Below are 26159 nucleotides of genomic sequence, written 5' to 3'. Positions count from 1 at the left end.
CGGGGTCAGGGAAGACCACTTGAACTTACAATGCCTCTCAGAGCACATGATCCTGCTGACACCAATCACAACTGTAAAAACAGCAATGCCATAGCCAGCCATGACAAATAACTGAATGGCCTCAGGTGCCTATATGGAACTTCCTGTGGGAACAGTGGCTACGTAGAAAAGCAATCAGCCAAATCCTGGAGTGAGCAGATCACAGAGGATGGACTTGTTTTCTCCAACAAATCAATGTCAGAAGAAAATGGGGGCAGTGCACAAGAACGGGTGAAAAAAAGGGGTGGGATAGAATAAAGACATTCACAGAGTAAGTGTCAGACCCAAAGCCAATGTGACCATGTCACTGTCTTCAAGCCCTCTGGGCCACGTCCACAGCCCTGGTTGCACCTCTCACCCAGTCCCCTCTGTGTCCCAGCCACAGTCATCTCCTAGTTCCCTGGACTAGCCTGGTCCTTCAGTGCTCATGCTCCTGGCAGGCACTTGCTCTGCCCTGGAATGCTGTCCTCCTGCCTCCCCCACTTCACCTGGCAGAAGGCTGCTCATTCTCTGTCTCAACAGCAGCGACAGGCCAGCCCTACCCCAGGGGATGATTGGGTCCCTCCACTTAGTTAGTCACTCAGAGTATACCCTGCACATCACATGGAAGCAAATTTATTGCTTTTCTTTCCCAATTTTGGGAGATAGGATCTTACTATAGAGCTCAGGCTGGCTTTGAACTTACTATCTTCCTGCCTTGCTCTACGTGCTGGGACTATAAGCATGCATCACTAGTGCTGTTTTATATCTGCATCCCTCCCAAAGACAAGAAGCTCCCTGAAGGCAGAGGCCATATTTCTTAGCAGTCTGGCACATAGGAGGAGCTAATCAAAGTCTTAACAGAGGCCATGTGTGATGGCTCACACTGGTCCCAGGAGGCTGAGGCAGGGAGGCTGCCTCAAGTCTAAAGCCAGCTAGACTGTCTCAAAATAAAATAAAATAAAAAGCTTAATAGAAACGTAATATTCGGGACCCATGGAGATACCAAGTTTGGAGCCAGCCCTAGGTTACACAATAAGAATCTGCCTCAAAAAATAAATCAGTATAAAGAAAGACCTGAACAAATGAAGCCACGTGTCCCTTCCATCGGCTAGGCCTCCAGGGACCATTCTAATGTGATAAGGGCCAGCACAGTCCCCCATGGTCTTGGGTGTGGTGGGAAGCTGGGGCCCCAGGGAAGGACTCACCGACTCATGGGGCTTGGGAATGGGCACAATGATGGCCAGCACACAGATGAGCTGGAAGATGGCTCCCAGGAAGAGCCCGTACCGCAGCACGTTCTCCAGGAAGGTGGGCTCGGGCACCTCAGGAGGTGAGAAGTCCAGGTCGGAGGCCATGGCTCAAGTCACCACGGCCAGGCTTCTCTTGAGAGTTAGCGTCCTCCAGAACCAAATTCTAAATGGAGAGAATGAATGTCAGGTTTCCACATGTGCACGGCTTCCCACACGCACAGCACACACACAAGAACATGAAGCAACTTCAGGGAAGCATAAACAATTCTTGAATCTAATAAAAGAACATATGCAGACTGAATTACCGCTTCAACTTTTAAAATGTTTGATGCTTTCCAGATATAAAGCCAATAAAAGCTGGGTGTGGTGGCGCACACCTGTAATCCCAACACTTGGGAGGCAGAGGCAGGTGGATCTCTGTGAGTTCAAGGCCAGCCTGCTCTACAGAGTGAGTTCTAGGACAGCCAAGGCTACACACAGAGAAGCCCTGTCTAAAAAACACTTAGATAGATAGATAGATAGATAGATAGATAGATAGATAGATAGACAGACAGACAGATAGACAGACAGACAGACAGACAGACAGACAGACAGACAGATAGATAACCAAATGTAAATATCTCCAACCAATGTATTTATAGCGCCCCGTACATTTCTGTGTTTTGTTTTGCTTCTGAGATAGTGTCTCATCCACCCTGGGCGGGCCTGGAGCATGCTGTTAATCCAGGAAGAGTATTGGCTTCTGCCTTCCCAGAGCTGGACTTAGCAGCTTGCATCTTTAAGTCCCGCTTATACAGTGCTAGGTCTGGAGCGCAGGGCCTCACGGATGCTGAGCAAGCACTCTTCCAACTGAGGTGCAGCGACTACGTATCTGATTTAACTTGTTTGCTCATTCTCCTAGTGAAATAACACTTAGGGATACCAAAGACTGAAAAAAGAGATACAGACAAATGCCTGTTCTCAGAGCGCTGCTCCAAATGGAAGCAGTGAAGCATGGAGCCATGCTGTCCCGGGAGAGAGCCCGGGAGCTGGTTAAGAAAGAGCACCATTTGATCTTGTATGGGCAGGAGGGAAGGCCTCTGTGGACGGGGCAGGTCTTCAGTAAACACAGAGATGAGAACACGGGGCAGAAGGAGGGCAGCTCACACTTGCAATGAGAGAAGAGTACTCTGGACAGAAGGAAAAGCAAATGTGGCGACCCCAGGATGGGGGAGGGACCCACACGGCCAGGAAGGAGTGGTCAGGGGGGAAACTGGAAGCTGGTGAGATGAAATGGGAGAATGAACAAACCTTGGAAGACCCAGATCTTTTTGCTTCGACCAAGTGAAAAGTAAAGCAGGAAGTGACAAGCTCGAAATTATTTTTGCTGCAGTTATTTTATCTATTCACTTACTTTCTGTTTTCTGTTTTTTGTTTTCTGAGATAGAGTCTCTTTATGTAGCCCTGCCTGTCCTGGAACTCGATATCTAGATCAGGCTGGCCTTGAACTCACAGAGCTGCTTGCTTTCCTGCCTCTGTCTCCTAAATGCTGGCATGCAGAGGTGTGCACCACCATGCCCAGCCCTAAACTACAAGTTTGAGTGGAGAGACAAAGTGAATAACAGGAAAACCATACAAGAAAACTGGCAGCTAGGTAACAGGGTGACCAGTCGTGCCTCACCAGCCCTCTTCCACTTTTTGGGGGGGTTGGGGAGGGATGTCGAGACAGAGTTTCTCTGTGTAGCCCTGGCCATCCTGGAACTCACTCTGTAGACCAGGCTGGCCTCAAACTCACAGAAATCCGCCTGCTTCTGCCTCCCTGAGTGTGGGACTAAAGGCATGCACCACCATGGCCAGCTCTATTCCATTAAAAAAATAATAATTTACTTATTTTTATTTTATGGACATTGGTGTTTTGTCTGCATGCATGTTTGTGTTCAGATCCCCTGGAAGTAGAACGTTACAAACAGTTGTGAGCTGCCATGTAGGTTCTGGGAGTCAAACCCTGGTCCTCTGGAAGAGCAGCCAGTGCTCACAGCCACTGAGCCATATCTCCAGCCCTGAGCCCTCCATAAAGCTGCCATCTTCCCACCATGACTGTTATTCAAAACCCTATTCTTTTTTTGGTTTTTCAAGGCAGGGTTTCTCTGTGTAGCCTTGGCTGTCCTGGACTCACTTTGTAGACCAGGCTGGCCTCGAACCCCCAGCAATCCACCTGCCTCTGCCTCCTGAGTGCTGGGATTAAAGGCGTGCACCACCACCGCCAGGCTAGAGAACTTATTTTATGATGCCAAATTTTACTAGAAAACTAAGGTAGTCAAAACAAAACTACTGACATGAGAACAGACAGACAGACCAACAGAACAAAGAGCTCCAAATACACACACAGGAGGACAACCTTTAAGCAAATGTGCAAGGAAACAGTGTCCACATGCAAAAAAAATAAATAAATAAATGAAGCTGGATGGTCCCCTTGTACCCTATACAAAAACTAATCCAAACTCATCCAAGATCTAAATTTAAGAGTCCAAATTATAAAACTGTTAGGAGAAGCCTTTGGGGGAAGTCTCTGTGACACTGGATTTGGCAATGGTTCCCAGATGTGACATCAAAGGCCCAAGCAACAAAGAAAAACGTCAATTAGACTCCACATAAAAACCAAAGTCTTTTGTTCATAGTGAGCATTTCTCAGAGAGTGAAAGGCAGCCCAGAGAATGAAGGGAGACTTTTGTGACTCATACATACAGTAAAGGTCTAGCATTGCAATAGACAAAAAACTTCCACCGGCAACAATAAAACAAACCATAAACCATAAACCAGGTGGTGGTGACTCACGCCTTTAATCCCAGCACCTGGGAGACAGAGGCAGGCAGATCTTTGTGAGCTCAAGGTCAGCATAGTCTATAGTGAGTTTTAGAACAGACAAGGCTACAGAGAAACCCTGTCTCAGAGAAAACCAAAGCAACCAAACAAAAAAGCCACAAAGCAAGGGCCATAGAGGGCTCAGCTGGCTACGGCACTTGTCACCAAGCCTGATAGCCTGAATTTGATCCTTGGGACCACATGAAGGAAGGCGAGAACATACTCCTGAAAGTTGTGTTTTAACTATCACATACATGCTGTAGCAAGTGTGCCCCTGTCCCCTAAAAATAAGTATTAAAAACAAAGTAAATAAGGGGGGAAACCAGTCAGATCAAGTCTGTAATCACAGTTCTCAGCTGGAAGGTGAGTTCAAGGCCGGCCTGCACTATAAAAACATCAAGTTCAAAGCCAGAATAAGATTTAATCTCAAAAACAGGTGGGCGGGGTCAGTGATCCGGCTCAGTGTTCAGACACCTGACGCCAAGCCTGACGGCCTGAGTTTAATCTAGTATGGATATGGTGGAATCCCAGAGCCAGCTCTCACATGTTCTCTCTCCGTCTCTGTCTCTCTCTCTTACTCTGACACACACACACACACACACACACACACACACACACACACACACACACACACACACACACACACACTCAAAGCACAGGTGGGTACCAAGCATCAGTAAAAATGTGAGAACGTGGAAGCTGTGTGCACTGCTGTCTTAGTTATTGTTCTATAGCTGAGAAAAGATACCATGACCAAGGCAATTCTTATTTTTAAAAAAGCATTTAACTGGGGCTAGCTTACAGTTTCAGAGGGTGAGTCCAACGTCATCATGGCAGCAAGCAGACAGGCATGGCACTCCAGAAGTAGCTGAGAGCTTTACATCCTGCTCCACAGGTAGCAGGCAGAGACTGGGCCTGTGTGAGCTTCTGAAACCTCGGAGTCGACCTCACAGTGACACACCTCCTCCAATGAGGCCACACCTCAAAATCCTTCTCAAACAGTTCGCCAGATGGGGACCGAGCTTCCAGGGACAGGAATGAGCCTATGGAGGTGATTCTCCTACAAACAGCCCCAGCGGCTGCCAGGAGCATGGACTGGCCCAGTCGCTGTAGAAACCAATCTAGGTGGGATGCAGAGTTTCTGTCTAGTGTCTAGGAGCGGGAAGAAGGTCAGGAAGTTCTGATAATAGTGACACAAAGTGGCTAATGACACTGAATTTATTCTTAGAAATGTTAATTTTAGCTGCACATGGAGGTATATTCTTTTAATCCCAGCACTCGGGAGGTAGAGGCAGGTAGATCTCTGTGAGTTCAAGGCCAGCCTGGTCTACAAATCAAGTCTAGGACAGCCAGGGCTACACAGAGAAACCCTGTCTCAAGAAACCAAAACAACTGGGTTGGGGATTTAGCTCAGTGGCAAGCACAAGGCCCTGGGTTCAGTCCTCAGCTCTGAAAAACAAAACAAAACAAAAAACCAATAACACCCCCCGCCCTCTGAGAAAGACAGGTAAATTTTGAGCTGCAGTCAGAGGCGCACATCTATAATTCCTGGACTTGGGAACTGGATGTAGGAGAGTCATGAGTTCAAGGTCAGCCTGGGCTACATGAGACTGTCTCAAAAAAGGTAGGTGTGTGTGTGTGTGTGTGTGTGTGTATTGTTTTTTGAGACAGGGTTTCTCTGTCCTGAACTCGCTTTGTAGATCAGGCTGGCTTTGAACTCACAGCAATCCACCTGCCTCTGTCTCCCCAAGTGCTGGGATTACAGGAGTGTGCCACTGTACCTAGCTTTTATGCTATATTTTAATTCAAAACAAAAATTCACTTGGTTTTTTGTTTTCTGTTTTCTGTTTATTTACCTATTTACTCCCATTTTACTTTTTTGACACAGGTTCTCAGGTAGCCTAGGCTGGCCTTGAACTCCTGACTTTGCTGCCTTCGATTCCTATGTGCTGAGATTTCAGGCCTCTACCATCATGCCTGGCTTACCTGTTTCTTACTATAAATATGACTGGCTAAACATATATTGTATGACCCTGCAGACTAGCCCCACCACCACAGGCCATCCACACGCCCTCCTTCCACCCTGGCCCTGCTGTTCCTTGGCTGAAGGAGCATAAGATGGCCCAGGATCTAAACAGAGCAGGCCTTACACAAATGTTTATTGTTTCCCTTTCAACATGGTCACTCTGGGAGGTCATGTGCTTGGCCAGGAAGATAGCCATTCTCACACCAGTTCAGCCTATTCTAGAAGCCTTTCAAAGCAAGAGCCTCCCCTCACTCACTGCCCCTCATCCTCAGAGCTGGCAGATCTCCCTCCTCCCAAGGATCTGACTTCTGGGAAGAGCCCAGTTGGCTGGTTCCAATTACGGTGAGTCGGGTGGGGCACGGTGCTCAAGGATACCATCTTTGGTCATGTACAAGGTGCGAGGCTCAGCGTGCAGGCAGGCTGCTTGGAGCAGCTCCTAAGCTGGCCCTGGAGTGAATTCCAAGGCAGCCCAGCCCAGCTCCAGCGGAGGAACTGACAGGCTCTCTAGGGCACTGGCCCTAGTGCCAAGGCTGAAGAAAACTCACTCCTCAGTGGCACCTCATAAACTTAGTGCCCCTGACCACACTGCATACTCAAGCCTGTGAGGAGTCCACCAAGTGCATCGATACTCAGACTTAGCATTACTATGAAGCTTAGGGGTAATGTGGTAGGCAGGGCCAGGCAGCAGGAAGCTGGGGGTACACAGAGCCTGACTACACCATAGCTTATCTCTTGACTTCTTAGAGAGTTGAAGTCATTTTGAGCCCATCAATAAATGTGCCCAAAGTCATAATATAGTTAGGCTTTTTTTTTTCCTTTAGACCAACATATAATAAAAGTCATATAATTGATGATATCCTTTGTCTGAATAACTTACTTCCTAGAATTTAGATTAAGGAAATAATTAAAAAGAAAAGGGCTCCAGGTACAAAAGCAGTCTTGGCAGCACCACTGCTAATGCTGGAGGCAGGAAGTGTCCAGCAGGAAGGGAGCTGGTGGTAGAGCATGGGCACCATGGGACGTCACTGAAAGGACAGTGTACAGGCACATAAACACTGTGACTGAGTGGGGTGGGGCCTGGCAATGCAATCCTGAGAGAAAAAATCAACTGTATCAACAGAGTGACTGCAGCCCTGTGGAACGAATTTCACTGGTGAAAGTCAGGCACTTGTAGAGCATTTCTGTGGGCCAGGCCCCTCTGGTGTGTCATGGAGCGACTATTCTAATGCGCCCTCACAGGCACATACAATGGAGGTCAGGGCCACACATATGAAAACCCAAAGGAGGAGGTATGACATGTTGTTTTATGTGGGATGGCCAGGGAAGGGTTGAGAAAGCGACATTTCTACCAAGGCAAGAAAGCAAGTTCCTAAACTCACTCCCCAGTACGTGTATACCCCCAAAAAGGAAAGAAAGAGTGCCATTTAACCTGCTAGAATAGCCAGGCAGTGGTGGCGCACTCCTTTAATCCCAGCACTCAGGCAGATGCAGGTGGATCTGTATGTTCGAGGCCAGCCTGCTCTACAAACTGAGTCCAGGACAGCCAAGGCTACAAAGAGAAATCCTGTCTCCAAAACAAAACAAAACATAATCTGCTATAATATTCCAGAATAGAGGGATGGTGAAGGCAAAGTTCCCAAGACTGGAATGTGCTTCAAGGTGAGCAGGGAGGTGAGTGAGCTGGGCCATGTGGACCATTATTCTAAGGGCTTTGGCTCCTACTCTGGGGGAAAATAAAGCCACTGTTCGTGCCTGGCAAAGAAATCACACAATACCCCTGGCTCCTGTGTAGAGATCAGACCAGGGGGCAAGAGCAGAAACAGTTACAATATTAGGACCCTCACAAGAAGTGTTCATGGCAGGTAGGAGCCACTGAGGTGATAATTTTCAGATTACAACATATTCTGAAGAAAAACAACAGGACTGATGGGCAGGTTATGAATGAAGTTCAAATACTTGGGGGGAAACTGCTCATCTTAATCCTGTAAATGGACAGCAGTAAGCACCGAAGGCAGAACTGAAGAAGCCACAGCAGAGAGAGGAGACTGGGATGTACACAAAAGGTTTTAGGTGATCAGACTGGAATGCAGGGCGCCACTCTGAGTCTGAATGCATCTTAAGCACCCTGAGGAGGTGGTGAGAATGAGATCCTGGCATGAGTGACTCTGAAAATGAAAGGCTCACTAAAACACGCTGAAGGAGGAGCCATATATGCACCTCGCACTAGCTGCCAAAAGCTGCTTCCCTGGCTGGGCATGGTGCACAGCTTTAACCCCAGAAGTCCAGAGGCAGAGACACAGAGAGGCAGAGAGGCAGAGGGGCAGGGGGCCGAGAGGCAGAGGGGCAGAGGCAGAGGGGCAGAAGGGCAGAGGGGCAGAGAGGCAGAGAGGAGCAGAGGCAGAGAGGCAGAGAGCAGAGGGGTAGAGGCCGGCAGATTTCTGAGACCAGGACAGTCAGGGCTACATAGAGAAACCTTGTCTCAAAAACCAACCAAAAAAAAAAGCTGTTTCCCACACGGCACATGGGCTAGGACTAACTGGAAGTGACTAGATGGGAGAGTAGATCTATTACAGTGGGAGGAGCTTCCAGATAGGAGAAAGAAGGAACAGTCACCACAGGACACCGGCACAGTGTGCTTAGCTATAGACACATACACAAACATTTATAGCCATGTATCCAGATATCCAGATATCACACCCTGGCCACTGAGAAAGCACAGAAACAGGAGTGCTCCAGGGGTAGTGAGCACACCTTGTGTCCAGATCTTGGTTTCTGGGCCATTTTTCCATAAAAGAAACCAGGACTCCTTATGGAAGTGGCTAGTTTCTAAGCAGAAATAAACAGGATGAGCCTAGGGCAGAAAGCATGCAAGTGCTTTAAAACAAACAAAAAGGCAAAACCACACATTGCCAGGGAGTTGGGACACAAGAAGAAGAAAGCCAAGGCCTAAAATAAAGCTGATACAAGGAAAGGGCCGGGTAATTCAATGCCAGGGAGAGTCGCACTCTCACATGAACTGCAAGTATTTATGAAGGCACTCTGCCTGTGTGTGTGGACCACAGACATCCACAACCTCAAGTGTGTGCTGTACGTGAGCCTCTTCTAGGAGTAGGGTGGAAAGGCAGGAGAGGGAGCAGCTTTACTTCACTACTCCCTGAAGCCAGGAGACCCTGGACCACATTAGCACAGCAGGCTCCTCTAAGGGCCTTCCCTCTCCAAGCTGTGAGTTGGCTCACAAGACAGAGCTACATCTCAACAGGGAGGTCCTTCTGCAAAATACCCTCAAAACTGTCTACAGCAGGGATGTGCAGGGAATCTGTCTCGGCCAGTAAGAGGAGCCTCCAGAGACACGTGACTGATGCACTGGGCTATCCTGGATAGGGGAGAAAGGAAGGGCCTTAGGCAGAACCTGGAAATCTAAACAAGGCAGGGATTCCAGGGTATGTTGATGAACTGACACTGGCTCACTAATGATGGCAGATGCTCTGTCTAGAAATTCAATAGGGTCTCAAAATAGCCATATACCTGTTTTTTTTTTTAATGTGTTTTGAGCTGGTCTCATCTATCCTAGGCTGGCCTTGAACTCACTGGGAATCAAGGGGTGACCCTGAACTCCTGACACTCCACTTTATCTCCCCAACACTGGAATTACAAGTATGAATCATCAATTGCCACGTACGCAGCGCAAAGGATTGAACCCAAATGGACCAACATGCAGGCTAGGGAAGCACTTTCACCTGTGCTACATCCCCAGCCCCTAAAATACTTTTTTAAAAAAATATTTATTTATTTATTATTATGTGTAGAGTGTCCTTCCTGCATGGACACCTGCAGGCCATAAGAGGGCATCAGACTACATTAGATGGTTGTGAGCCACCATGTGATTGCTGGGAATTGAACTCAGGACCTTTGGAAGAGCAGGTGGCACTCTTAACCTCTAAGCCATCTCTCCAGCCCCCTAAAATACTTTTAAACCACCAACATTTTGAGATAAATAACTACAGGCACGTGTAGAGATTGCAAGACTTAGCCAGTACTAACTCTGAAAATGCAGATTCCAAAATTGCTATTGGTTTCAGGATCTCTTAACTGTTCCCCAATGCTGTACAGACTCTGGGCAGGGATTCCTGCCTCCTAAAGAGGGGATTTTCCAAAGCTGTTCTGAGGCTTCAACTAAAAAGAGGCAGGGAGTGCTGGAGAGATGGCTCAGTGGTTAAGAGCCACTGGCTGTTCTTCCAGAGGATCTGGTTCAATTCCCAGCAACCACATGGCAGCTCACACCTGTCTGTAACTCCAGTTCCAAGGCTTCTGACACCGTCACACAGACATACATGCAGGCAAAATACCAATGAACATAAAATAAAAATAAATTATAGGCCAGGTGTGGTGGTACATGCCTTTAATCCCAGCACTCGGGAGGCAGAGGCAGATGGATCACTGTGAGTTTCAGGCCAGCCTGGTCTACAAAGTGAGTCCAGGACAGCCAAGGCTATACAGAGAAACCCTGTCTCAAAAAAACAAAAGCATAAGAGGCAGGGGAATATAAAAGTGTCCATAGATATCACCTTACAGCAACCATTATACATTCCCAGGAACTGCTTAAAACTGGGCAAGAAATTTGTCTGACAGAAAGACTCCCATAGGGGAGTCATAATTGGTAGTTGCTGAGCTGAGACTGGTGTGCAAACATCTTGCAAAATATAATTACTGATCCATTTACTGGCATTTTAAGAGTATAAGATGCCACAGAGTTGTTCTTTCTTACCAAGTCATTAAATCTGGACTTTGTCTTGGTATCTTAAAAAAAAGAAAAAGAAAAAAAAAAGCAGCAGCCTGTCACAGGGACTGCATGCAATGCACTCGGGAGGCAGAGGCAGGTGGATCGCGGTGAGTTCAAGGCCAGCCTGGTCTACAAAGTGAATCCAGGACAGCCAGGGTTACATAGAGAAAACCCTGTCACAGAAAAACAAGAACAAAAAAGAATCACATCTATTATTATTGGTGGGTGAGGAACCAGTGTGGGAGCCAAGAGACAACTTTCAGCAGTCAGTTCTCTCCTACATGTGGGTCTGGAGAATCAAACTCAGGTTGTGATGAGTGGATGACACCATGCCTGCATGGTGAAATCAAACGTGGTGGGTGTGGTGATACAGCATTAGGCTGCCTCTGACCTTCTGACAACACACGGAGGGGGCGGCATTCAACCCACAATTATGATGGGGATGGCTGGGTGTCAGGAACACAGGGGATGGTGGTTGGGCATCTGCCAGAGCTGGAATTGGTTTTTTGTTTGTTTGTTTGTTTGTTAATAAGTTTTTTAATAAGTACTGTAACCACCATCGCAGCCCTGGTTATGCTGGAACTGCCCCCGCTGCCCTAGGACTAGGACTACAGGCGCGCGGCACCACAGCTGGTGAAGGGAGGAGGTGCTTCCCTAGGAAGCGCGCTGGGCAAAGAGAAAGGATGAAGCCCTGGTGCTAGTCAGAAGAGAAATTTGTCCGGGAAGATTTCACATAGTTTTTTACCAAGTTATTAGACTGGAGTGAGGGCAATGGTGGACCAGTGACAGGCAGGGCACACCCGGACCAGACTGCTTAGCTATGCATACCTCTACCCCTCTATTTAAGCCCAACCCTCATGGCGGTATCTCAGGGAGGGACTTACAAGTCAGAGCATCACTTCACTTGTTCCTTTTTCCCAAGGTGGGCTTGGTGGGTAAATCTCCTTTCTCTGGTCTTCACTGTTAGTTGTCTCAATGATTAAAATATTAAGGATCAGTGGCCAAATCTAGCTTGTTGGCACTGTTAGAGCCCAGACTTTAACCCTAAATACTTCATTTAATAAAAGTCTTAGAAGAAAAAAAATAAAATAAAGTAAATAAAACCTTTCGGGCTGGAGAGATGGCTCAGAGGTTAAGGGTACTGACTGCTCTTCCAGAGGTCCTGAGTTCAATTCCCAGCAACCACATGGTGACTCACAACCACCTATAATGTGATCTGACGCCCTCTTCTGGCCTGCAGGTGTACATGCAGGCAGAGCACTGTATACATAATAAATAAATGAATGAATGAATTAATTAGAAAAACTTTAGAAAAGACATTAGAATTGCCAAGTTTGGAGGCATATGCTTTCTGTCCCATCACTAGGGAGGCAGGCAGATCTCTCTGGTCTATATAGTAAGCTCCAGGCCAGCCCCGCAGTGCACACAGAAACCATAATAATGAACAAATGCATATATAGCTTTAAATCTTTCCAGACAGAGTTTCTCTGTGTAGCCTTCGCTGTCCTGGACTCACTTTGTAGACCAGGCTGGCCTCGAACTCAGAGATCTGCTTGCCTCTGCCTCCCGAGTACTGAGATTAAAGGTGTGCACCACCACACCTGACGCAAATACATATTTTTAATGGCATGTCAATCTGAGTTGTCTTGTTAGTCCATCTGGGATTACATGGATGACTTTACTGTTTCATCCCATCCCAGAACCATAGCTCACAATCCTGTCCTTTGCAGCATGTAGAATTTGAAACACATTGGCAAAACTTGATAATGCCCACACTGCTAGCCCTGCTTCATTGCGCCTTCCAGTTTCCTACTTGTTGGCACTTCAAAAGTGCCTTCAGGAGCTGGGCATACAGGGTCTGGCAACTGGGCCCAGGCTAGCTTCAAACTCGCCATCCTTCTGCCTCGTGTCTCAAATGCGGGAGTTACAGAGGCGCAACACCGCAACCAGCACACAATTTTTTTTTTCTTCATAATTTCCACAGATATTAGATTTTGTCTTTGCCAGACAGTGGTAGTGCACGCCTTTCATCCTAACACTCAGGAGGCAGAGGAAGGTGGATCTCTGAATTGGAGGTCAGCCTGGTCTACAGAAAAAGTTCCAGGGTAGCCAAGGATACAGAGAAATCCTGTCTTGAAAAACAAAACAAACAAACAAAAGCGCCTCACCAAAGATTTTAGCAACTTCTGCCTATGGATTTCTTTTCTTTCTTTTTTTCTTAATTTCAAGCACCTTTTTACTTCAAGTAGCACTTTTTTGGCTTCGCTTCAGCAAACCCCAAAGGCTAGCATTACTTACTATTTTTGTGCTGAGTCTGTAAGGGTTACTTGAACACCCCGCTGTTCTAAGTGACTAATGAGCGGGTAGCAAACATAGCCGGGATGCGCTGAGCAGAGGACGAACGTGCAGAGTACGAAGGGGTAAACCTTCACCATGCTCCTCTCTTTCTCAGGGCTGGGCAGAGCAGTAACGGGGAATCGAACACGGGTCTCAAAGCGTTCTGGGTAAGCATCTTGCTACAGAGCTCTTCAACACGCTACTCAAAACACACGAATTTTTAAAAAGCCATGCGCTGTTTGTTTCTGGAGCCTTCCACTTACTGCTTTCAGGGTACAGGTAACTGAAACCGCGGGTCAGTGGGAGGCTACAGCATTCACCCGCCTTTCCTTTCGCTTACAAGGTTTTCTATTAGGCACACACTGGGCATCTAAGCCCTTTCACAGCCACGGCCTCTTCATCCTCTGCACGGGCGTATGCGCCCCTCTTGCGGAGGAGGAAACCGAGGAGAGGAAATGCGAGATGCCCAAGGTTACATGGCAATACTGGGCACACTCGAGATGCCAAACCCGGGCTCCACCTGGGAGGGCAGCTTGGGCCCTGGCCCTGAAGAACCCTAGCTCCGGCCCGGGACTCCTCGGAACGCAGACTGCTCATCCCAAGTAACTTTGCTCCGCAGCCCCGGGAAGCCGCTGTGGCTCGCCGCGCCGCCCCCATCCCGCCCGCCCGACAAGCTCCGGCGGGACCCGTGCCACCTGAATACTTACCTCCTGTACCGCCGTGCCGCCGCACCGGAAGTGCTTCCTTGTGACCCGGAAGCGATGTGCCCAGAGCCCAGCAAGATTCCGCTCAGCCGGCTTTACTGGGACTACGGGTTCCCAATCCTCCCTCCTGCTCTTCCCTAAATGCACACTGCAAGTTGAAGCCGTGATGTAGCCGACTGGCCTCCAACTTCGAGCAATTCTCCCCCTTCATGACAGACGGCCTCCACACTGTTTAGAACTTGGTTCTAAGTCTGAGCCAGTAACCTACAATATAAGGGGGAGGACGGACGGATTCACGTGCTATAATTCAGACAAAAATCATAAATTAAAAAGCGACCACTGAACGTCTGTGCTCCCATGGAGTCACATAATGGATATGGAATCCATAATGCGATAAGTGTTTGGAAGGCTAATAACAGAGAATTGGAATAAGTAAGGCAGATCAACTGCGGAAAGGCGGCCCAGTGTGGGCAGAGGGTGGTATCCAGCCTCCATAATAGTCAATGATGTTATTGGTGCCTCATAGCCAAGCCTTTTACAGTCTCCTGTCACGCTGACCAGTGTGACCCATAGGATATTGGGGAAATACAGAACTTGAGTTCCAAGATGAAGTCAGAAAAACATTGTGACTTCCTCTTTGCTCTCTCGCTCACTCATGGGAAATCCCACATAGTGAGGTTCACATGGGCAGTTAGTTACCAAGCCTCCAGCCAACAGCTAACTCAGCGTGGCAGCCAAAATGGATAAACTATCTCCAGAGTTCATCCTCCAGGCCCAGGTCAGCCGACGGAGCCCCGATCCCTAAATCTTTTCATTGTGTGTGGGGTGAGTGGGTGGTGGGGTGAGTGGGTGTTGGGGTGAGTGGATATGGGTGTACCACATACGCACACCTTGTGCTTGCACCTATGCATGTGAGGCCAGAGGAGTCTATCAGGTGTCCCATTCTATTCCACCTTAGTCCCTTGAGATAGGGAAAGCCCCAGAGATCCTGTCTCCACCCTGCCTTGGCACTGGAATCAAAGGTGTACGCGTGGCCACACACAGGGCTTTTTACTTTGGGTATTTGAGATTCAAATTCAGATCTGAATGCTTGCCCAGCAAGCACTCTCACCCATTGAGCCATCCCCAGCCCCAAGTCAATTGCGTGGATGGATTTCTGCTTTTCCTTTTTCTTTTCCAATGCTGAGGACGAAACCTCAAGCACACTGCTCCAGACTCCACTCCAGCTGCTGTGACTTCCTCCCAACGTCAGGCTATAACCTTCAACTAGGGGCTCCGAGAGGTGCCCAGTGGTTAAGAGCACTGGCTACTCTTGCAGAGCACCTGGGTTCGGTTCCCAGAACCCACATGTTGGCACAAAATCTTTTTTTTTTTTTTTTAAGGCTTTATTTTTAGTTTATTTATTTATTTATTTATTTTGGTTTTTTGAGACAGGGTTTCTCTGTGTAGCCTTGGCCATCCTGGACTCACTTTGTAGACCAGGCTGGCCTTGAACTCACAGCGATCCGCCTGCCTCTGCCTCCCACCAAGTGCTGGGATTAAAGGTGTGCGCCACCACGCCCGGCCAAAATCTTATATAACACTTAATTTCAGAAAATCAGAAGCTTTCTTCTGGATTCTACGTGTACCAAGCACACATGTGGTGTGCACATATGTACATACAGGCAAAATAATTAATCATATATAAATATATATATATGAAGAAAAACCAAACAAAAAAGAAAGAAAAGTAGCTAAAATAGAGATGGAGCTGAATGAAACCCGAAGGGAACACATATTTAATACAGGACTTGCCCTAAGGGGCCCAGTACAAAGTGTGGATAAGAGCAGTGTTTTTGTTTTAGGGTGTTTTGTTTTTGAGACAGGGTCTCACTATGTCACTGTAGCTGGCCTGGAAATCTATATAGATTAGGCTGGCTTTGAACTCACAGAGATGTGTCTGGTTCTGACTCCATAGTGCTAGGACTAAAGGTGTAAGCCACCATACTCAGCAAGGAAGATAGTTTATAAATTGAATTATATATTCTCCACCCAAAGATATATCAGAACTTAACCACTACTACTGCAGAATGTGATCTTATTTGGAGACAAGATCTTGGGGTGTGTGTGTGGGTGTGTGTGGGTGTGTGTGGGTGTGTGCAGTGAACTGTATTGGTATATTCAAGAGAGTAGAAGCAGGCATGGTGGCGCATGCCTTTAATCCCAGCTCTCTGGAGGCAGAGGCAGGCAGATCTCTGAAAGCTTGAGGCCAGCCTGGTCTACAAATTGAGTCCAGGACAGCCAATGATACACAGAGAAGCGTTGTCTTGAAACACACACACAGACACAAAAGAGAGAGTAGAGTACCCTAAGCCACTCCCTTCCTCCCAAGGGTCTGGGATGGAAACTGTGAGGGGGCTTAGTGCTGTGGGCTGAGTTGGAACAGGAACCCCTCAGCAGCTTAGGGCCCCTCCCACTTGTGTTCTTTTTGGGGTGAGTGGTCCAGGCCTTCTTACTCCTTGGAGGCCATGTAGGCTGTGAGGTCCACCACCCTGCTGCTGTATTCATCGTCATTCTAGAAAGTGAGCTTTGCCAAGCTGTGGAAACAGGAACTTTATAAAAGTAAATCAGCTGGACATGGTGGCTGATAACTGTATTCTCAGCATCTGGGAGCCCAAGGCAGGAAGATCACCTTGTGTTTGAGACTAGCTTGAACTACATAGTGAGCTCCAGCCTGGGCTCTTTATTTTTTTAATATATTTTATTAATTTATTTGTATTACATCTAAATTGTTATCCCATCCCTTGCCAGCCTGGGCTCTTAAAAAAAAAAAAAAAGCCAGGGGGTGATGGCACTCACCTTTAATCCCAGCACTCGGGAGGCAGAGGCAGGCAGATCGCTGTGGGTTTGAGGCCAGCCTGGTCTACAAAGCGAGTCCAGGACAGCCAAGGCTACACAGAGAGGCACTGTCTCGAAAAACCATGCCAAACCAAACCAAACCAAACGAGCAGAGCTGGGGGATATGGTAGTAAGCAACGCTTTTGTTTGTTTTGTTTTTTTTGAGACAGGGTTTCTCTGTGTAGCCTTCGCTGCCCTGGATTCACTTTGTAGACCAGGCTGGCCTTGAACTCACAGCAGTCCCCCTGCCTCTGCCTCCCTAGTGCTGGGATTATAGGTATGCACCACCACACCCGGCCTGGTGGTACACACCTTTAATCCCAACACTCAGGAGGCGGAGACAAGGGGATCTCTGTGAATTCCAAGCCAGCCTGGTCTACTTAGAAGTTCCAGGACAGCCAGGACTAAATAAAGAGATCTTGCCTCAAACAAACAAACAAGAGGGCCAAGGAGATAGCTTACTTGGTCAAGATGCCGCTGCACATGCCTGGTGACCTGCGTTCAACCCCTAGAACCCACATAGAAACGGAAAGAGATAACCTACTCACAGAGATGTCTTCTGACCTCCACATGCATGCCATAGCACGTGTGCCCCTTTCCACGTCATGCAGACATATGTATGCACACACGCAATAAATATTTTTAAGACAAAGATGAGGTCAACAGAGTGAATGTTAAAATCTAATTAAAAAGGAGGAAATTGAGACACAGATGTGCATGTGAGGATTGTCATGTGAAGATGAAGGCAAACATGGAGGGATATTCCTATAGGTTAAGAAACACTAAAAGTCCACCCCTGGAGCCACGGGGAGCTGAGACAGCCGAGGAGCAGATCTCTCAAGCCTTCACAAGTGCCATCAGACTCCTGGCTGCTGGAACTAATACAACAAAATGCCAGTTGCTCAACTCACTTAGGGTGTGACATGTACGGGTGCTAATGGCAACCCAGCTCTAGAATGCTAATCCAGGTAATGTGGGTAATTAATATGCGGATACAGGTAATGTGGGTAATATGCTGATACAGGTGCTCTGAAACCTGTTACTATCTGCCTCCCCGAATGTAAAGTGATCCCCAGTGTGTCTGGTGCAGGCACAGACCCCTTCCTACTTTCTAGAAGTATCTAGAGGACTCCAGCTGAGTTTGGTTTCTCTCTGTGCCCTGCACGGTTCCATCAGCACACAGCAGCGCTCCGTGGCAGGTTTGTCTCTAACTCTGATGTCTGTGCAGTGTCAGTGTTTGCATCACGAAAGAGAAAACATGGGGTAGGACTGGTTCCTGCCCAGAAAAAGTGTCTAATGTGGCTCAACACAGCACAGGGTGAGCACTGCATCAATTTATCTGCTTTGTTTTCTTTGTGTTTAGGTTTATTTGTTTTCTGGTTCTTTGTTTTGTTTGAGACAGGATTTCTCTGTGTAGCCTTGGATGTCCTGGACTCACTATGTAGACCAGGCTGGCCTGGACTCAGAGAGATTCACCTGCCTCTGCCTCCCAAGTGCTGGGATTAAAAGCGTGCTCCACCACACCTGGCTCTGTGCATGGTTTGTGTATAGTGCATACATGTGTGTGCGTGTGTTTGTGCAGGTGCACGCCTATGTGTGTGCATGTGGAGTCCAAAGGTCAACATTGGGTGTCTTCCTCTACGTTCTCTACCTTTTTTTTTTTCCTGAGACAGGGTTTCTCTGTGTGGCCTTGGCTGTCCTAAACTTGCCTTGTAGACCAGGCTGGCCTCAAACTCACAGCGATCCGCCTGCCTCTGCCTCTGCCTCTGCCTCCCAAGTGCTGGGATTAAAGGTGTGCGCCACCACGCCTGGCCCCACCTTTTTTTTTTTTTTTTTTTCTTTTTTCTTTCTTTTTTTTTTTACAGACAAGGTTTCTCACTGACCATGAAAGTGGTCATTTTCACTAGAATGGCCACTAGTGAACCCCAGGATGAAAGTGTGCTAGAATTACAGAGGAGAGCCACCATGCTGTGCTCTTCTAGGTGCTGAGGCCTGGAACTCCAGTCCTTGTGCTTACTCAGGAAGCCCGTTAGCACTGAGCCGTCTCCCAGCCCTCCACAGGCTGTTTATTATGTTCTCTCTACAGCCCAAGTGCTTGGCACTAGTCAGTAGCCTGCCCTGCTAACGGGTAAGTGTCATTTTCATCTGAGGATGAAGGAAAGTCAAGCAACTCCCTCAAGGCCTCAGAGGGACTGCGCTAAGCTGTGCAAGGCAGATAGATACTACAGACTTGAGTGCTCTGAGAGTGTGAGAATCAGCTGGGCGTCGTGGCGCACGCCTTTAATCCCAGCACTTGGGAGGCAGAGGCAGGCGTATCTCTGTGAGTTTGAGGCCAGCCTGGTCTACAAAGTGAATCCAGGACAGCCAGGGCTATACAGAGAAACTCTGTCTCAAAAAACCAAAATGAATAAATAAATAAATAAAAAGAAGAGGAGGAGGAGGAGGAGTGCGAGAATCAGCAGAGCCTGAGCCAAGGTAACTTTCTGTGGCCCTGGATGATTGGTGGGTGTCATAGTCAGCTTCAGTTGTCAACTTGACACAAACCTAGAGTCACCTAAGAAGTGGGAACCTGGGGCTGGAGAGATGGCTCAGTGGTTAAGAGTACTCGCTATTCTTCCAGAGGTCCTGAGTTCAAGTCCCGACACCCACATGGCGGCTCACAATTGTCTGTAACTCCAGTTCCAGAGGATGCGACACCTGACACCCTCTCACAGACATACGTGCAGGCAGAACACCAAGGCAAAAAAAAAAAAAAAAAAAAAAAAAGGAAGTGAGAACCTCAACTGAGGAATGGCTCAGATCAGATTAGCCCATGGCGGTGTCTGGGAGGCATTTTCTCAATCACTAGCTGATGTAGGAGGCGGGGCCAGGAGCACTGTGAGCAGTGTCTCTAGGCACGGAGCCCAGAAGGCCAGAGGCTAAGCCAGTAAGCAGGGTTCCTCTGCCTCTGTAGCTGCTGAACTTCCTGCCCTTGCTTTCCTGAGTGATGACATGAGCCCTTCCCTCCACAAGCTGCTTTCCGTCAGAGTGTTTTATCACAGCAACAGCTGCAAACAGAAAAGTGGACTGTCCCTGGGGATGGGAGAAGGAGAGGGAGGGGCGCGCTGCACTTCCGTGTGAAATGCGTCCTGGAGCCTGATGTATTGCTATATTAGGGGGTTTGGAAAAGTGAGTGTATTTTACGGGCTGTACCCTATCATGAATTGATTAATCCTTTGGGTAATATACTATTGATTGGATGCTGATGACTGAGAGGGTAGTGAAAAGTAGCAGACAGTAGGGCTGGGAAGAAGGCGGCTCAGTCAGCTAAGTGCTTGTTGTACAAACAAAGACCTGAGTTTAATCACCAGGACCCACAGATTTGTGGGAGTGGTGGTGTGGAACCCCAGTGCTGGGAAATGGAGGCAGGCAGATCCCCAGGCTCCCTAGCCGGCCAGCCCAGCCTGTAATCCCAGCACTTGGGAGGCAGAGGCAGGCAGAGCGCTGTGAGTTTGAGGCCAGCCTAATCTATGAAAGTTAAGTCCAGGACAACCAGGGTTACACAGAGGAAACCCTGTCTTGAAAAACCTAAAAGAAGAAGAAGAAGAGCTGGTCTCTGTGGTGAAAGTGGAGTAATCCATCCCCCCCACCCCCAGACAGCCCTGGCTGTCCTGGAATTCTCTTTGTAGACCAGGCTGGCCTTGAACTCACAGAGCTCTGCCTGCCTCTGTACGGCTGGGATGAAAGGTGTGTGCCAGGCATGGGATACACACTTAATCCCAGAACTCAGGAGGCTGACCTCTGTGACTTCAAAGCCGCCCTGAGACAGCAAGGGCCACAGAGTGAGGCACTCTCTCTAAAAGAAAACACACTAGGTGCAAAGTTCCTGAAGAATGACACCCAGTTTTTCCTTTAACCTCCACCTGTACATACACAAATACTCACACACAAATACTCACACACTCCCCAAAACATGTGCACACACACACACACAAATATGCACAATGCACACAAAGTAGGAGGCAGAACTTTGGAGGGTGAGACAGGCGCTAGAGCGGGGCCTTGAGAGAACCTTGTCTGTGGCCTCTAGCTGGCTTCTGTGATTGAGCAGCTCTGCTCCCCCACGCTCCCCGCACCAGATGGACTAAAACTTCAAAACTATGAGCAAAACAAATCCATCCTCCTTTTTTTTTTGAGACAGGGTTTCTCTGTGTATCCCTGGCTGTCCTGGAACTTCCTTTGTAGACCAGGTTGGCCTCAAACTCAGAGACTGCCTCTTGAATGCTGGGTTTTTTGGGGGTTTGTTGTTGTTGTTGTTATTTTATTTTATTTCTATTTTTTTGGTTTTTCGAGACAGGGTTTCTCTGTATAGCCTTGGCTGTCCTAGACTCGCTTTGTAGACCAGGCTGTCCTGGAACTCACAGCGACCCGCCTGCCTCTGCCTCCCGAGTGCTGGGATTAAAAATGTGCACCACCACGCCTGACTCGAAGGCTTTTTGTCACCTTGCTGCCACCCTCACCCCGACCCAGCTCCTTCCTCTCTTCAAGTTATTTAAGTCAGGTATTCTGTCCTGGCGATCGATCGGAAGAGTAACTAGGGGCCAGGGAAATGCCTGGTGACCTGGGTTCACTTCCTGGACTGAATCCATAGTAGAACCAACTTGTAAAAAAGTGTCCTCTGACTTCTACACACACACACACACACACACACACACACACACACACACACACACACACATTAAGTAAATACCTAGGTACGGATAAAGGAAAATAGAGGTAGGTAGAGGCATGTTTTCCTTCTTCACCATTATTTAGCTCCCGCGCCTAAGATGGAGGCAGTGTAGAAAGACAGTTAAGAGCAAAGGGATCACAGGAGAGAAAAGGGGCTTGCCAACTGCATCAAGAATTCCAGTACTAGCATCAAATTTTGCTTTGAGCTGGGTGCAGTGAAACATGCCTGTAATCCCAGCACTCACAAAGGCAGAGTTCAAGGCCAGCCTGGTCTATAAAGAAAGTCCAGGTCCCAGGAAAATAGGACAGAGGGGAGGACATCCTATTGGGACTCTAGATGAGAGAAGCATGGGAGAATAGCAAAGTAGAAGGATCCAGAGGGTCCTAGAAACCTACAAGAGGAACATTATGATAGGCAGATTTGGGCCCAGGGGTCCTGCTCAAACTATGGCACCAGCCAAGGACAATACGTGCAGTAAACTTCAAACCCCTACCCAGATCTAGCCAATGGACAGGACATTCTCCACAGTTGAGTGGAGAGTGGGGACTGACTTTCACACAAACTCTGGTGCCCCATATATGACCACGTCCCCTGGATGGGGAGGCCTGGTGGCACTCAGAGGAAGGATAGCAGGCTACCAAGAAGAGACTTGATACCCTATGAGCATATACAGGGGGAGGAGGTCCCCCTCAATCACAGTCATGGGGAGGGGAGTAAGGGAAAAATGGGAGGGAGGGAAGAATGGGAGGATACAAGGGATGGGATAACCATTGAGATGTAATATGAATAAATTAATAAAATATAAAAAAATAAGAAAGTCCAAGACAACCAAGGCTATACAGAGAAAGCCTTTCTCAAAAAAACAAAACCAACCAAACAAAAAAAAAAGCTTTGAAAGTTGTCTGTGTAGAGATAGAATTCCATTTATACATCACATTTCAAATAATGTTAAAATAGCATTGGCGCATACTAAAAGTTTCAGTATATATGACAAAGTATGGCCTTTCTCCTCTCCTAGTTGAAAGCCTGTAATGGTCTAAATATCTCATAAGCAAGATATAAGCTTCACTTACAGTAAAAGGGCATGGCTTGGCTCCCTTGTACAAACTCTGAGGCTCACGGTTTTACTTTATTAGCTTGTTACCCTGTCCAAGGCAGCCTAGGCAAGGGATGACTGGTCAGTAGTGGCAGACATCTTTAATTCCAACCCTTGGGAGCAGAAGAAGGTGGATTTCTGTGATTTTTGAGGCCAGCCTGGTCTACAGAGTGAGTTCCAGGACAACCAGGGTGACACAGAAAAGCTCTGTCTTGAAAAACCAAAAAATGGAGAAGAGTCGGGGACACAGATAAAAAAACATTTTAGAATCATTCCAAACAGTGCAATTTCAGAAGCCACTAAAATAACATATATATGGTACTGCTGAGACACTGGAGTCTACCTACACTTGGGTGTGCACTTTTCTCAATTCCCTCTAGAAATCTCCGTGCTTAAATATACATTAAAATTTCTTCCTAATAAACTCCAGCTCTGCCTCACACAGGCTTATCCTGAAGCTCTTTCCTGCAGGGAAGTCAGGAGTTGTTCCACCTGAGTAAAGGTCTCTGAAAACCACTCTGCAGGCTGATGCAGGCGGCAGTGTGGCCTTGTCTCTCCGGCTAGCCCCAAGATGGCGGTAGGCTCTCTTCTTTTTGCAAGGCAGACTCCTCCTCATCTTTTGGAGCTCAGGCCAAATATCAGCATCTCTGAGGAGGCCTCCCTGTTGGTCCCCTGTTGTGGATGGTGCTTCCTAAAGATGGCTACAGCAATGTCTCCACTTTGAACAATGGTCTTCTGTGCAAGAGATACCATGTTTAAAATCAGGCACAGCACTTAACTGTCCTGTGTTGGCACTGTTTCTTAACAATTAGAATTTATTACACAACCCAACTATCCTATACAAGAGGGAAAAAAGGTTAAAGGGAAACAAGACTAAACCTTCCAGTGTCTGCTCCATGGCACGGGTCCCCAGGTGTCTCTGGCCTGCACACTGGTCCAGCCTGCATGCTGGTCCTCTCCCCAGTCCACATGCGCTCATGCTCCGAATCTGAAGCCTTCTCCTCTCTTCTCCGCCTGCGTCTCTCTCTAGGGTGCACTGGCCAGTATCCTCTTCGAATCTCTCCTCCCATCGGTGTTCGAGTAAAAACACAATAGCCCGGCCAGAGTTCCCTGTCTGTTTCCTGAATTCTAGACTCAGGATGGCTCCCCTCAGTCTATCACAAATGTCAATCTCAGTGGGGTATCCGTGGTGTTTCCAAGGGGCAAAGCCCGCCATGACTGCTTTCACCTGGGACAAAGCCTACAGTCCTGAAAGCCAACCACCACGTAAAAAGTGAGTCTGCCCCGAGACCACCCAACTGCCAGCATCAGGCATCAGACCCAGGAGGGAAGAAGCCTTCCATGGGGCGAAGAGATGGAATGCACGAGAAAGCAACAGAGGCAGAGGGTGAGTGGTGGGTGTAGTGTTTGCTGTGCATTTTCTTTGACATAAAAAAAAAATTGGAGATTTTCATTATATTATGTTATGTTGTTAAATTTTCTTTTCTTTCTTTCTTTCCTTTTTCTTTTTTTAAAGTATTTTTTATTTATTTAATTTTAATTTATGTGTGTTGGTGTGAGGGTGTCAGATCTTGGAGTTACAGACAGTTGTGAGCTGCCATGTGGGTGCTGGGAACTGAACCCGGGTCCTTTGGAAAAGCAAGCAGTGCTCTTAACCACTGAGCCATCTCTCCAGCCCTCTTTTTTGTTTTTTTGAGACAGGGTTTCTCTGTGTAGCCTTGCCTGGTCTGGACTCTCTTTGTAGACCAAGCTGGCCTTGAATTCACAGAGATCTGCCTACCTCTGCCTCTCAAGTGCTGGGATTAAAGGCGTGAGCCACCACACCCAGCTTTTAATTTTTATTTATGTGTGTGTACGCTGTGTATTTGCACACCAGAGAAGCTATCAGGTCTCATGGAGCTTGAGTTACAGGTGTTTGTAACTGGTTCTGGCAATTGAACTTGAGTCTCCTCAGAAGACACAAGCATGCTTTACCACTGAGCCATCTCTCCAACCTCTTTTTATAAAGTTTTAGACAACAAAAGAAATCATATAGGAGGCTGGGCGTGGTGGTACACACCTGTAGTCCCAGCACTTGGGAGGCAGAGGCAGGCAGATCTTTGTGAGTTCTAGGCCAGCCTGGTCTTCAAAGCAAGTTCAGGATAGCCAGGGCTACACAGAGAAACCCTATCTCAGGAAAAAGAAAAAGGAAAGAAAAGAAAAGAAATCATACATATAGAGGGGCTGGAGAGATGGCTCAGAGGTTAAGAGCACTGGCTGCTCTTCCAAAGGTCCTGAGTTCAATTCCCAGCAACCACATGGTGGGTCACAACCATCTATAATGAGATCTAGTGCCCTCTTCTGGTGTGCATGCACACATGTAGGCAAAACACTGTATGCATAATAAATAAATCTAAAAAAAGAAAAATCACATAGGAAGCAGATTCTCCAGCCCCCAACATCTCTGGAGATACCCCATGGAACAGCAGTTGGGCCCCATCTTGGCCCTACCCAAGTTATAATCCCCAAACCAAGAACTGGATAAAATAAAATTTTTGTTTGTTCTTTGAGACAGGATTTCACTGCCAGGCGTGGTGGCTTATGCCTTTAATCCCAGAACTTGGGAGGCAGAGACAAGCAGATCTCTGTGAGTTTGAGGCTAGCCTGGTCTACAAAGTGAGTGCACACAGAGAAACCTTGTCTCGAAACCAGCCCTCCCAGAGAGAGAGAGAGAGAGATTGAGAGAGAGAGAGAGGGAGGGAGAGAGAGAGTGATTCTCTGGATTCTTTGTGTAGCTTTGGTTGTCCTGGAACTGCTGTGTAGATAAGGCTGGCATTGAACTCACAAAGATCTGCCTGCCTCTGCCTCCCAGGTGCTGGGACTTAAGGTGTGTGGCACCACTACCTGGCCCTAAAAGAAAATTTAAGTCTCTCTGTTTTGAGGTCTGCACTGCAGAAATTCTTCAGCTGGGTAAATGGCCCTTCTGCCATGACATCCTACCTATGTCTTCAACACGTAGCGATGGTACATGCAGCAAGGCCAGGGACACATTCACCTCAGAGTCAGTGGGGCCCTGAGCGGAGCCTCACCATTCTCTAGGCCTGCAGGAGGCCTTTAGCAGATAACCAGTGTGGGCTGTTTAAGGTCTGTTCTCTGCCTACAAGGAGTGATGGCAGGGCTAGGTTCCATACTAGCCACAGTGCCAGGGGCCTTCTAAGCGCCAGCAGTCCTTAAGCTACAGAGAAAAGTCCATATTGAAATGCTGAATCATGAGGGAGGACACTAGACAGAATTCCTGCAGGAAGACCAGCCACATGTGAGTACCCTTTGAGGGTTACCCCTTTGTCTTCACCTTTTGAGGATTAGTGGTGTGTGGTCTTTTCTTTGGGGTTACCACTCTCTTTTTTTTTTTTTTTTTTTTTTTGGTTTTTCGAGACAGGGTTTCTCTGTGTAGCCTTGGCCACTTTGTAGACCAGGCTGGCCTCGAACTCACAGCGATCCGCCTGCTTCTGCCTCCCGAGTGCTGAGATTAAAGGC

General features: G+C 47.7%; 1 protein-coding gene across 1 annotated transcript in view; it reads right to left on the bottom strand.

Moving 5' to 3' along the window:
• Manbal (mannosidase beta like) overlaps positions 1-14088 on the bottom strand; it is a 32955-nt gene extending 18867 nt beyond the window's left edge. The window contains exons 1-2 of the mRNA XM_051143671.1: positions 13963-14088; positions 1227-1434 (exon numbers count right to left, since the gene is read on the bottom strand). Coding sequence (XP_050999628.1) covers positions 1227-1376 — 150 coding nt within the window. The 5' untranslated portion in view covers positions 1377-1434; positions 13963-14088. The remainder of the gene's footprint in view (positions 1-1226; positions 1435-13962) is intronic.
• Between the last annotated feature and the right edge of the window lie 12071 nt (positions 14089-26159).

Source organism: Acomys russatus, chromosome 4 (assembly GCF_903995435.1).
Source record: "Acomys russatus chromosome 4, mAcoRus1.1, whole genome shotgun sequence".
NCBI classification, from domain to species: Eukaryota; Metazoa; Chordata; class Mammalia; order Rodentia; family Muridae; genus Acomys; species Acomys russatus.
This window is presented reverse-complemented; position numbering and strand designations above follow the sequence as displayed.